The 13,649-nt window shown below is 30.9% G+C and overlaps 2 protein-coding genes across 2 annotated transcripts; both read left to right on the forward strand.

Moving 5' to 3' along the window:
* Positions 1–302: 302 nt before the first annotated feature.
* LOC114189641 (probable glutathione S-transferase) lies at positions 303–1,341 on the forward strand. The gene is made up of 2 exons (XM_028078265.1): positions 303–742; positions 830–1,341. Exons 1-2 carry the CDS (start codon positions 434–436, stop codon positions 1,175–1,177), a joined length of 657 nt encoding a protein of 218 aa, XP_027934066.1. The 5' UTR covers positions 303–433; the 3' UTR covers positions 1,178–1,341.
* Positions 1,342–9,967: 8,626 nt separating this feature from the next.
* Positions 9,968–13,078, forward strand: LOC114191924 (protein ASPARTIC PROTEASE IN GUARD CELL 2-like). Its single transcript, XM_028081378.1, has one exon. It carries the CDS (start codon positions 10,892–10,894, stop codon positions 12,329–12,331), a length of 1,440 nt encoding a protein of 479 aa, XP_027937179.1. The 5' UTR covers positions 9,968–10,891; the 3' UTR covers positions 12,332–13,078.
* Positions 13,079–13,649: the final 571 nt, after the last annotated feature.

The following is a 13,649-nucleotide window of genomic DNA, read 5'->3' on the forward strand; positions in this document are numbered from 1 at the left end:
GCCATTTAAAAGACTTTAAAGTATAAGATTTAGAAAAACTCACTCGAGACCCTTTTCACATCAGTAGCATATTATGTAACAGTGGCATAAAATTTCAGTGACTAGTAATAGCAGACAATAGAAAAGTGGATACCACAGTTGGAAAATTGTCTCTTTCTTGATTTTGTTAGGAATACGTCTCTTTCCATCAGACTTCCCAAGCAAATTTGATATCTGAAACAAACAAAAACTATCAGAGTTTGATTTCAATACGTAACTGGAAAAAAAAAAAAAAAAAGTAGATGGAATAAAAGACGAGATATCCAAAGAAGAAAGATAAGAGGAATTGGAATCAGCTCCTTGACTTAGTCCAAGATAGGATAAGACGAATGTTATTGTTATTATAAGGTTCCATGTTGCACTGCAACTCCACTGCAACTGAAAATAAGCAACAATGGGAGAGGTTAAAGTGCTTGGGTTTTGGTCTAGCCCTTTCGTTCATAGGGTGATATGGGCTCTGAAGTTGAAGGGCATTAGTTATGAGTACATAGAGGTTGACAGACACAACAAAGGTGACCTACTTCTGCAATCAAATCCAGTTTACAAGAAAGTCCCAGTGCTTATTCATGGAGGCAGAGCCATTGCAGAGTCTACGATCATCCTTCAATACATCGAAGACACATGGCCCCATAACCCATTGCTGCCAAAAGACAACCATCAGAAGGCCTTGGCTCGCTTTTGGATTAAATTTGGAGAAGATTCGGTATTCTTATTTCATTTCTATTACTGTATGTACACAACTTTCTTTCGGTAATATTCTCAAACAGATGGTGTGCTTTTAATTCTCTAGATCGCCTCAATCACTGATCTGTTTCTCCGACCCTGTAAAGATGAACAAGAAAGAGCAAGTGCATGGAAAAGGGCACAAGAAACTGTGACAGTAATCGAAGAGCAAGGTCTAGGGGACGAGAAATTCTTCGGAGGCAACAATATTGGAATGGTGGACATAGCATATGGATGTCTGAGCCATTGGTTGGAAGGGTTGGAGGAAATTGCTGGGAGGAAATTAATTGAACCCAACAAATTTCCTCGGTTGCATGCGTGGACTCAAAACTTCAAACAAGTTCCTGTCATCAGAGAAAACCTTCCAGATTATGGAAAATTGTTGATACATCTTCAATGGCGCATGCAGCAATAACTTCAAGAACAGTAGAATAAACAACTCAGAAGAGTTGTGGTTACAGTATCATCGTGTGTTCAAACTTGAGAAATTTCAATGAATAATTGAAATAGAATGAAATATAATTGAATTTTCTTTATTTATGGTATGAGAGAATATGTTTTCTTTCACTGTTAAAAAAAGTTAAATAATGCGTTTATGTCGTTACTTTTTTTATTTATTTAGATTTTGTAATATTTTTATCTTCCAGAAAGTTTTCAAACATCATGTTTCATTCTATTCAGCACAAGAAATTAATCGATCCTATAATTAATGCAAATGTGTATAATTATTTATAGGACTAAGTAAGTTTTTATTCACAGAAGTCTGAACTAAAATTAGAATTTCGTCCCTAGTTGAAATTTTGATAAATTTTAGTTTATAAAGTTTAAGAATGAATAAATATAGTTCTTTTAACCCAATTTTGTTAATTATTTTTTTTTTAGGTTTTGAACGCATTTTCAGTAAATATTGAGCCGAGAATGTGTCAAACGGCATAAACAACTTCAATATTAACATGAAACGCATTCCACATGTTAAAAAAATCAACGTAATTAGGTTAAAATGATTATATTTATTCATATTTAAAATTTATAAACCAAAATTTATCAAATTTCGATCAAAAACGAATTCTAATATTTGATCAAAGTTCATGAAGTAAAAATATACTTAACCCTTATTTATAAAATACCATAGAGGGAATAATAAAAAACACAACAACCTAAATAAATAATACATGTATTTGTTTATATAGTTGCATCTTTTCATAAATCCTATATCTTAAATCTTAAATCCTAAATTTTAAATCTAAGTTATTAACTACAACTAAATTTTAACATAATTCAATTCTGAATAAAAAAAATATAGATCAAAAGTTTGATTAAATACCCTTTTGTGAATTTCCACCTCTCATATCCTCCTTGAAAGCATGAAAACTTCATTTCGTATATTTCAGAAATCTTGTTCCAAAAATCTTATTGCGATTTTTTCTTTTTTTCTTTTTAAATCGCAATCTATAAATCATGTTTTAAAAATTATGGAAAGTTTGTTTTGAAAACTTTTTAGATTTGACAATGTGGAAGTAACTTTTACAAGATAAAATAGTCATTTTAAAAGTTGGTAGGTACATGAAGAAATTTGTGGTGCAGGAAGAAAAAGATAAAGTGGTACCCAGGAAACTGTAAAACTGAGTGTGTGGGTATTTGTGGGTGTCTGAGATGTGGGCTAGACGGTGGACAGAATTGGACTTTTCCCTCCATCTCCAAACATTTCTCTTTTTTCACGTCCAAAATTTTTTTAAATTTTTATTTGACTCTCAATTAAAAATAATTACTTTTTTTTCTGTTTTACTTGAATTTTTATTTTGACTCTCAATTAAAAATAATTACTCTTTTTCTTAACGGATTTACTTTCAAGTATTTTTTTGGTAGATATGGATATCAAGTATCTTATTTTATTTTATTATATGGATGTCGATATTCAGTGATTTTTAAATTTTCTTTCGTTATAAATGTCAACGTCTGATGTTATGATTTTTTTAAAATATATAAATATTGAAATTTGATATTTAATTTTATTTTATAGATGTCAAAATTCAAAATTTTTTATTAATTGTGGATATCCGATATATATATATATATATATATATATATATATATATATATATATATATATATATATATTGTTATTTTATCTTTCAATTCATTTTTTCTTATTTACTTTGTTTTTACTGTTAATTTTCAAAAATTTACTTTTTAATTAATTTAATGTATTTCACGATATTTCTGATATCATTCTTAATAATTATAATTAAAGATTCATTAATTTTAATTATGCATATTTTATTTTTTAAAAATATTTGAAATAATATATATATATATATATATATATATATATATATATATATATATATATATATATATAATATGTGTATAACGAGGCAAGTAAGCGAGAATCTTATTCTCTATTAATTTTGAGACTTTTTTATATTGATTATACGATCTGATCTAGAGTTTCAATAATGGAATAAATATCAGTCTTCCAAAATTTAAATTATTCAAGTCAGTAATCAGAATCAAATAATAAAAAATTAGACAAAAATAAAAATTATCCATTCGTAATATTCAAAATTAGATAATAAAAATACAAAATTTAAAAACTAAATAATATTATTTATATTTAGATATAATAAAACGTCTACTTATGATTTATAAAATAGGCCTTCCACTATCAACAACAAACAGACTTACAAAGCCATAAATTTTAAGAATTATATATGGTATTTTCATCACAAACACATTCGATTATAATATAAGGTGGAAGATATTATTCTCCATATATATATATATATATATATATATATATATATATATATATATATATATATATATATATATCAACTATAACTTCTATATTTTTTTCTTTAAATATGTATTAAAATGTAGATTATCTTACGGGTTCGTTTCCGTAGATTCATTTCGCAGATGAAATTAGATGAGTGGATTTGTAATTATTGTAGCCGTTCGTTTTTAATGATTTGTGAGGAAGTGAGTACGATAAATTACGAAATTTACATCTCACTAAGATGAAGAGATTTATAAATTCACTTGCTAAACCAAATTCACGTAAACCAGTTGTTCTCTCTATATAATAATAACAATAATAATAAATAATAATGTTAAATAATATAATAAATAAATATATAATAAATAATAATGTCGTTAAATATAACAATAATTAATAATAATAATTTTAAATAATAGTAATTATTACAAAAATAATAATTTAATATAATTTATTTTTATTAAAAATTATTAAATATTAGTTTTTAAATTTAATATTTTTAACTAATCCAAAAATTATTTCATATATTTTTATCATCAAGTGTATTTTAGTAATCTTCAAACTTTATTCATTATAAATTTTTATTTTATTTATTACATCACTCAAATCACTCACTAACTCATACAAAATTAATTTCCAAATCCATTTACTTTACCCTCTAAATCTACTAAAAAAACATACATATTCATTCACTCAAATTCTCACAAATCCATCTTCACACTTTCACACTCTTCTCGAGATCCATCTTACAAATGAACACACCCTAACACTGTGTTCGTTTGAAGGTGAGTAGATTTGTGAGCGAAGATAATAGGCAGTCTGCCGTGTTCGTTTGGAGAAATGCATGCAGAAGTGAGAGCGAAGAAACGAGAGATAAACGAATTTTGGTGTCTCGCCTATTATGCGCGGATATGAGGGGAATTGCTATAGCTTTTACATTTTTACCCTTCATATCTGTATCACGTGCCATGCATTCTGAGGGCTAAATGGTAATTTAATTATTACTTTTACTAAAACATATTTTTTAATCTATCACATCAATCAAATCTTTCTCAAACTCTCACAAACTTTACTTCCAAATTCACTCACCATCACTTCTAAATCCCTTAAAAAAAACAACACAAATTTCACTCTTAAATCAATTCAAACCCTTCCACTCACTCTCTCTCAATCACTCTCCTTCAAGTGAACACAGCCTAAGTGTTGATAGAATGGGATCAAGCAAACATCTCTCATCTTTATTTATGAAATTATAATGGTATTTTAACCCAAATTAAATCCCTTTACTAATTTTGAGAAATTTTTGCATGTAAATAATACAAATTTTTGACATCTATCATAATATAATCAATTTCATATAAGATTTGATTGAAAATTTATTGTAAAATATTATTTAATTAAAAATAAATAATAGATATTCATGATATAATTTTTTTAAATACTAACAAAGTCATTACTTGTAACTATGTTTAACATATAATATGTCAATACATAAACCTTTTCGGTCTCTTCATGATAAAATCATGGGTTAAATAGGTTTTTTATTTCTTAATAATGAAAATTAGAATTAGTCCAAATTTAAAATTTTAGTCTAATTTAGTGTTCCAATTTTATATATACGTGGATTTAATTATTTTATTGTTAAGTTTATTTGACGTTTAAAATGAGTTTAATTGACATTGAAACAAAAATATATCAATCGGTATAAATAACTCAAATATTATGATGAAACATCGAATAAACTTAACAAAATTTGATCAAAATAATTAAATTCACATATTTATAAAGTTGAAAGACTAAATTAAATAATTTTTTTTAAATATAAACAAATAATTTCAATTTTCATTAAAAATTAAATGACAAAAAACATATTTAACCCTGAATCATCCATTAGTTACACTCTCAATCTCCAAACTATTAGTTTATTTTGATAAACAAAATATAGGCTAATTTAGTTGAGAATTTTTTCAAAGTAATATAATTTTTGTAAGAGATTTCATTTTTATGGTTCTCTGCATAAAAATTATATTTTTAATATATGTCAGTAATTATGGATTTAATAATATTTCACAAAAAAATTTAACGTAAATTAGTATAAAATTACGTGTTTTCACGTTAGATAGCCGAACTTTGTATTATTTATATATCAAAACTATTTGTATATGTAAAAAGATTTAATTTTAAAAAAAAAGTAAGATGAGTTTTTTTTTTGTAATATATATATATATATATATATATATATATATATATATATATATATATATATATATATATATATATATATATATATCAGAAAAAAAAATCTGTAAGACCAACCTTACATTGTTAAAATTTTAGTTTGTTAGTGTCATACAAGTTTTTACGAACTGGTTATTTATACTGGGTCAAATTTATTATTCTTTTTATTGTCATTCTGTTCTTTATGATTTTTAAAATAAAAAAAAAATAAAAAATATAAGAGTCTTTTCCATAAAAAGGTTAACTTGGTTCTGCGTAAGCATGCACCAAGTGAACTTCTCCAACTGTTGCAATTTAGATATGAAAATAGAAGATTATGAGTGGAAAAAAGGAGAAGAAAAAAACAGTGTGGTTGTTTTAAAATATAAGAGCAACTTTTAGGTAGTAATAATGTCTCAATTATTGAGAAGTCGTGCATGTCCTAGTACATTTCTAGAACTCAAGTATTAATTTTGTATTGTGTTTGTGACAATCCCACTATTATCTCACATTTATCAATAATATCTTTCTTGGTTGGTCTTGTCGTATCAATAACCATTCCTACATTTGAATATCCTTCGTATCTTGTCTCTCTTGCCACCCTTTTATTTTTCTCACACTGTTTATTCTTCAATCCTATGCTTTCTTCACCATATATCATCCCACCAAATCTTTTAAATTTTAATTATGAGTGGTGGAAACATGTCTATTTGTTTTTTTCTAGAGACTTTATGTCTCAATCCAATTGGAATTACCATAAAATGCTAATTATCGCGTGTATTTTTATCATGATAAATAAATAATGAGGTTGACAGTAGATGTTAATAAAAGTATATAACATTTTATTGTTTTAAAACATAACTTAATTAAGTTTTGTTCTGACCGTATCATTAAGATTAACGATCGTGCATTTTAGAAGTATTGTTTGTTTTGATACGTGAAACTCCATCACAGTTTTATTTGTAGAAAACATCTTTGAAAGTGAAATAATGAATAAATATCTAAATTGTTTTTGATATCGACTTATAAATGAGGTGAAACTAAGGGTGTATCGAAAGAAATTTTAAATCTTTGATATATTTGAGTATTTTTAATTTAGTTCATATTAAATGTGTATGGTTTAGTATTCAAAACCTTTATGTTTTTTAATTGAATGCTTGTAATTTATGTTTTTTCATTAGTTGGATTGTTTGTTATATTGAAATGTCATTTTGTTTGTTTGTTTTCGGATGTTAAAAATATACTTTGTTTGTGTCAATAATATGAAACGATGTTAAAAATGTAAAACAACCAATGACTTTTATTATCAATATCATTTTATATTAATTATAAAACATTACATTTTTTGAATGAAAGAAAACAACTAAGATACAAAATAAAATAACGAATTTAGATTATATGTGTTTTTATCTATTATCTCTATGCTAAACCTTCAAAACATATTAACTTTACATTAATTTCTATATACATAAAAAATAATATATCAAAATTAGTATATTTTGAAAATACAACAAAAAGATAATTATAAGTAATTTGAACTTAAAATTAATTATCGCATTATTATCTTGATAGAAAAATTAATATAAAAACGTACAATATACAAAAAATTTGAATAGCCAATAAATAAATAAAAGTAAAAATTCATAAATTTACGAGCGATTTAAATTATTTCTAAACAAATTATTATCATAAAAATTAGAATATACGTATTTACTTATTCTCTAAAATACAGTTTAAAGAGTCCAAAACCTAAAATTTAAAAAATCATGATACACGTGTGGAAGAACATTTCAAATATGATTTACTTTATGTTTCACTAATCCTAACCCATATATTAAGAAACAATTATTAAAAGAAAAAGAAGAAGAAAGGTTTGGCCTAAGTTCCTAACCTAGATTACCTATCACTCTAATCAATATTAGCTGCCAAATATTGTCATACGAAGGATGAGCTCAGCCGTCATTTTGTAGTTTTTTTAATAATATTAAATGTGTTAAAGGAAACACTCTACTTTTAAACTAGCAATCCACTAATCGAGAGAAAATAAAAGTGATATCAACTTTAATACAATTTTAATCTCTATTTTATCATTAATCACAATAGAATAACGGTTTGGGCTACAAAAGAAGAATCACTTTTTCAGCCAACAACATGATACATTATGTAAAATAACAAGTCATTATCATGCAAATAATAGCAAAGAAACATTAAAATAAAATATAAAAAAGTCCACCACAAGATCTTCTCAGTGAATATTACGAAGATATAGGTACGAATGAGTAAAACCAACAACATAACAATACAATTAAATTATAACAATAATATAAACTTTTTTGAGTGTAGGAGTGTAACGTTCACTTAAACAATTTTGTCCTGTTTTTGCAAAATTTTGTTCCAGTCATTACTTCGGTGCTTCTATCGCTCGGTCGATTCACCTACCGGTCAGGATACCTGTTAAAGAGACTTTAATGTTTAAGTCAACAATAGTTCGATCGATGTTAACAATTAATGCTGTAATAAATGTGAGACAAAAAAGTTCTAACAATCATACAAAACTTTTATTTATAGTTTTTTGCATGGGTTCATGACAAGACTTGATCTAATCATGGCCCAATTGTACTTTAAACCTGAATATGAGCTTGTTTTATGATAATTACGACGAGAATACTTGTTTGTCTTGATTGCCACTCAGTGTGGGTCTTGCACAGTGTCGCTATGCACACTAGGTCAACGATTGGTTGATGACATCACATATTTCGATAATTTTCGAAGTGATCGCTACACAACTGATGAAAGATCGTTCAATGTTACATGTATTTTTATAATCTCCAGAGTGATTATGGCACGATCGATCGACGGTCATTTGATAATACATATATTTTTATATATCGAACATTACAACTTGATCATTGAAAGACTTAAACTATCCTAGTTGATCAGTGGTTGACCAGTCAACCAGTCCATATAGAACATAAACCTCAGTTTTGGGAATATCCTGAAAAATAGACCCATCAAGATATATTGAAAAAAAAAAATCTAAGTTATATGTTAACAAACTCTTTGCATACACAACAATTTTTTTTTAAAGTTTGTTGTTTATTGACTTGACTAAACTTTGTTAAGAGGCACTAACAAGTAGAATAATGAGTCATAGACATGTATGTTGTTGAATTATTGTATTGTTAGATGCGTATGTGGACATGGTCATACATATGATTTTAGAACAGACATGTGCATCATGGTCATGCACCTTTCACTCTTCTCTTTGTCCTTTATACAAATATATTGTCCTTTCCCCAACTGCCCTTCACATCACGCGTGCGTGTCCTTTAGCAACACCAATATCATTAGGTATTGCACAGTCTCTGCATCCACTCGCATTTTACAATTTCTAATTTTTTTTCATGGAAACAAAGGTCCATCGTGACAATTATTTCTGGTCTTAGAGTTCCAATAACTTCAATGTAATGTAAGTATCTCATATGATAATTATTGTGTGAAGAGAAGAAAAAAAATGTATTATTTATTTTACTAGTAATGTTCGTGTTCTTTTCCTTTACTGTCCAAAGAGCCCATTGAAAGTTTCCCATTAAAAAGGCTAGCATTATAAAATGGATACTTCATAACAGTATTCTCTTTAAAAAGAAAAAAAAAAAATAGAAGTGTTCCACTTTTGAAGGTTCACGCTATTCAAGAAACTCATTGGATATTTGGATTAGGGTTTGAAAGAGACAGAGAAAGAAAGGAAGAAAGGCAAAGCTGGCGCATATCCTACTCAATAAAGTCATTAAGTTCACTTAAAATTCCCTCTTTGTAAATCCAAACCAGGGAAAACAACAGTGATTTTGCATGAATGCATTTAAAAGTGACACATGCATAATGCAGAGACCCCAACAAATGAGTTAATGCTAGGAATGCACAATTTTTTTTCATTTTCAAATCATTGATGGAAAAGTTAAGCCTCTATTCCACAACTAATAATTCCTATTTCTTTCTTCTATTGTCCATCAATGGCTACAAATTCTTTAACCAAATAGTGCAATAAAAATAAATACATTACACTGTACATCCAACTAAATTTAATGGTACTGTACTACAAATGGTGAAGCCAGTGTTGCTTGCCCCTTCTTACTGGGTTTAACTCATGTTCCTTGTTGTCATGCAGTTATTACATGATTATACTTTGAAAACATGTGTAACTCTGTTTTGCCTTGTGCCAATAGATTGAATAGCACAGTATCATTTCAGATACTTGATTAATACTAAAATTTCTTTCTTTTCTGAGATAATATTTCTGTGCAAAATATAGCCAAATTTGTTTGAGTGTACCTAATTTTTCTGGTGTAGCTACGAAATTTCTTGCAGCTTTACCAAATTTCAATGTCCTTCCATCATCACTTTCTTCCCCCACACAACAGTGATACTAATCCTTCTTTCTCTTCCTATTAAACAGATCATGTTGGCGTGACCCAAAAAAAGGGGTCACAGACAAACACCTCTGGTCGCCCCTTTCTTTCCCTTCAAGGGGCCATCCAAAACCATGTCACTCCTTCCCACAAGTTAATTTTAGTACTAATAAAGTCACAACAATAACATCATGAGTAAAATGAAAGACAACATTCCAATAAAAGTAAAAAAAAATGCTAAACAAGCACACTATCGGTTCGTCATTTGGCCATTGAGCACTTCTAGTACACACAATTGCAGTAGCAGGTAAAGACAAAAGTGCACAATCAGTGTACAAAATCAATAGTTAATAAGCATGTTTTACACTATCAAATCCCTTAACAAAAATACTATGTGCCATCACCACCACCAACTACCTTTCCATCTTGCTGTAACTCACCACCATATCGTTCCACTCTTCTCCCTCAATGCACCACTCTCAAAGATGCATACACCTTTCCACTCACCTCTAAAACTTGTATAAATCATTCCAAACACTAAACTACAAAAACAGAAACTTCTCCTCCATGCAATTATTTCCACAGTAAACCCCTTTTCCCTCTACACACCCAAAAACCAAACCAAATAAATTCCTCCTCGCTCCGCACACAACACAACACAAAGCAACACACACACACACACGAATCCGTATCACACCAACAACTAAAACATCAATAACACACCACCATGTTCACAGTTCTGCTTCTCCTCTCATTCCTTCTAAGCACCTCTTCTTCTCACAACCTATCATACCCTCATTTCCAACAGCTCCACGTAAAACAAACCCTCGCACAAACCAAACTCATTCCAAACCCAAACCCAAACCCAAACCCAAACCCAAAACAACAGTCCAACCAACATCAAACACCCAACACTGTCACTGATTCATCATCAACAAAATGGAAACTAAAACTAGTCCACAGAGACAAAGTTCCCACCTTTAACACTTCCCACGACCACCAGACCCGATTCAACGCCCTAATAAAGCGCGACGCCAGAAGGGTCGCAGCCCTCCTCCGCCGCCTGGACTCCGGAAAATCCACCTTGGACTCGGAGGCATTTGGGTCGGATGTGGTATCGGGTATGGAACAGGGAAGCGGAGAGTACTTTGTCAGAATCGGAGTTGGAAGCCCCCCTCGGAACCAATACGTGGTCATAGACTCAGGCAGCGACATTATATGGGTCCAATGCGAACCCTGTACCCAATGCTACCACCAATCCGACCCGGTTTTCAACCCAGCCGATTCCTCCTCCTACGCCGGCGTCTCCTGCGAGTCCACCGTGTGCAGCCACGTCGACAACGCCGGCTGCCACGAGGGACGCTGCCGCTACGAAGTCTCCTACGGAGACGGGTCCTACACAAAGGGAACACTCGCTCTTGAAACACTCACCTTCGGAAGAACCCTGATCCGAAACGTGGCAATCGGGTGCGGGCACCGCAACCAGGGAATGTTCGTTGGCGCCGCTGGGCTTTTGGGCCTCGGAGGTGGGCCCATGTCCTTCGTGGGCCAGCTCGGTGGACAAACTGGCGAGGCCTTTAGTTATTGTTTAGTGAGCAGGGGAACCCAATCCCCCGGAATACTCGAATTCGGACGCGAAGCAATGCCCGTGGGTGCAGCGTGGGTTCCCCTAATCCACAACGCGCGGGCCCCAAGTTTTTACTATGTTGGGCTTTTGGGTTTGGGAGTTGGAGGCCTACGCATACCCATACCAGAAGATATTTTCAAATTATCCGAAATGGGTGATGGCGGAGTCGTTATGGACACGGGCACCGCCGTGACGCGGCTGCCCACGGCGGCTTATGAGGCTTTCCGGGATGGGTTTATAGCCCAAACCACTAACCTGCCACGGGCCTCCGGAGCGTCGATTTTTGACACGTGTTATGACCTGTTTGGGTTTGTATCGGTTCGGGTTCCGACCGTTTCGTTTTACTTTTCGGGTGGACCTATTTTGACCCTGCCAGCTAAGAACTTTTTGATCCCAGTGGATGATGTGGGAACCTTTTGTTTTGCCTTTGCTCCTTCTCCTTCTGGGCTTTCCATCATTGGCAACATTCAGCAAGAGGGTATTCAGATTTCTGTTGATGGAGCTAATGGGTTCGTCGGATTCGGACCCAATGTCTGTTAAGTAATACTCGTGTATATCAACAACCATATGAATTTTGCTAGTTTTAGTGTACTTCACCATGCATTAATTAATAATATTAAGGTGCTTGGGTTTTGATTTTGAGATAGATAGAAAAAGTTGATTTGGGTAATGTTTTTATGGTGTGGAGTGTGATAGTGAGGAGGATCCAAGAGAAGACTTTTACTGAATTTGAAGGTGGGAAATGATTTAGCTTCACTACTGATGATGGGTGGACATTGTTCTGACATCTTTTTCTTTTTTTCTTTCTTTGACATATGTGAAATGAAAGCTGGTAGAAGAATTGAATGATGAGGGAAGAAGGGGAGCCACCACCATTATGGACATGTGAAAACCATCAATAGGGACTCTGCTCTGCCTTTTGTTTTTGTTGGGACCTCACCTTCGACTCACTTTTCCAAAGCCAACCCATTTCTGCTTTGCTTTTTCTCTTTTCAGGGATCTAAGATTAACATTAATCACCCTTCTCCATTTCTTTTTATTCCCTAATCTGCTTCATTATTACCGCCAAATTCAGCCTTACTTCTTCCCTTCACGTCAATGCCAAGTACATCAATATTTTAGCAGTGAAAATGATGTTTTTCTTGTCCAGTCCTTCGGCTTTGTTAAGCACTTTATAGGCCCACCATAAAGTAGGAACCTGTTGGTGAAAAATGGTGAAAGCAAAGGAATCAATTTATGTACCCTTTGATTAGAGAATGAGATCATATAGGATATACTTTGCATTCTCTTCTCTCTTTTTTTTCTTACTGAATGTTATTATGTCTCAGACCATTACCTCTATAATAACAGTAAAAAATGAATTTATTCTAGTGTACGCTGATAAAAAACTATAATTTTGTTTTTACTAGTTATTTTTAAAACCTGATATGGCATTGATATTAATACGATCATAAATCCAGTTAGCTCGACGAACGTGTTGCATTCGTAAGGAATCACTTTGCTTGTAGCAAAGAGAATGTTAAGAAAGAAAACAAATAATCAGTGCATTACACGAACATTCTACTTTCATCAGATCAAGTCAGAGGAATACAAAGTATACAAAACATCGTTGTGTCTTCATATTAGTAAAGACTGGAAAAAGTGAATATTAAAAGGAAAATAATTTATGTACATTCAAAATATTTATTAATACCTAATATACACCCAAAATGAGAAAGATATAAAGAAAAGAAAAAGTACCTCTATGTCGAATGAAGGTAAATGACCTACAGATGCAGAAACTACTTTTTATTACTTTTAATCAAACCAAAATTTCGAAGCAAAACCAAATTCTACGCGACAGTAATCAAACAAAATT

Source organism: Vigna unguiculata, chromosome 7 (assembly GCF_004118075.2).
Source record: "Vigna unguiculata cultivar IT97K-499-35 chromosome 7, ASM411807v1, whole genome shotgun sequence".
Taxonomy (NCBI): Eukaryota; Viridiplantae; Streptophyta; class Magnoliopsida; order Fabales; family Fabaceae; genus Vigna; species Vigna unguiculata.

Excerpts from the sequence above, each read along its gene's own strand:
- LOC114189641 (XM_028078265.1), top strand. The coding sequence starts at position 434 with ATGGGAGAGGTTAAAGTGCTTGGGTTTTGGTCTAGCCCTTTCGTTCAT. Across the intron at positions 743-829 it reads TTAAATTTGGAGAAGATTCG|ATCGCCTCAATCACTGATCT; the intron begins GTATTCTTATTT and ends TTAATTCTCTAG.
- LOC114191924 (XM_028081378.1), top strand. The coding sequence starts at position 10,892 with ATGTTCACAGTTCTGCTTCTCCTCTCATTCCTTCTAAGCACCTCTTCT.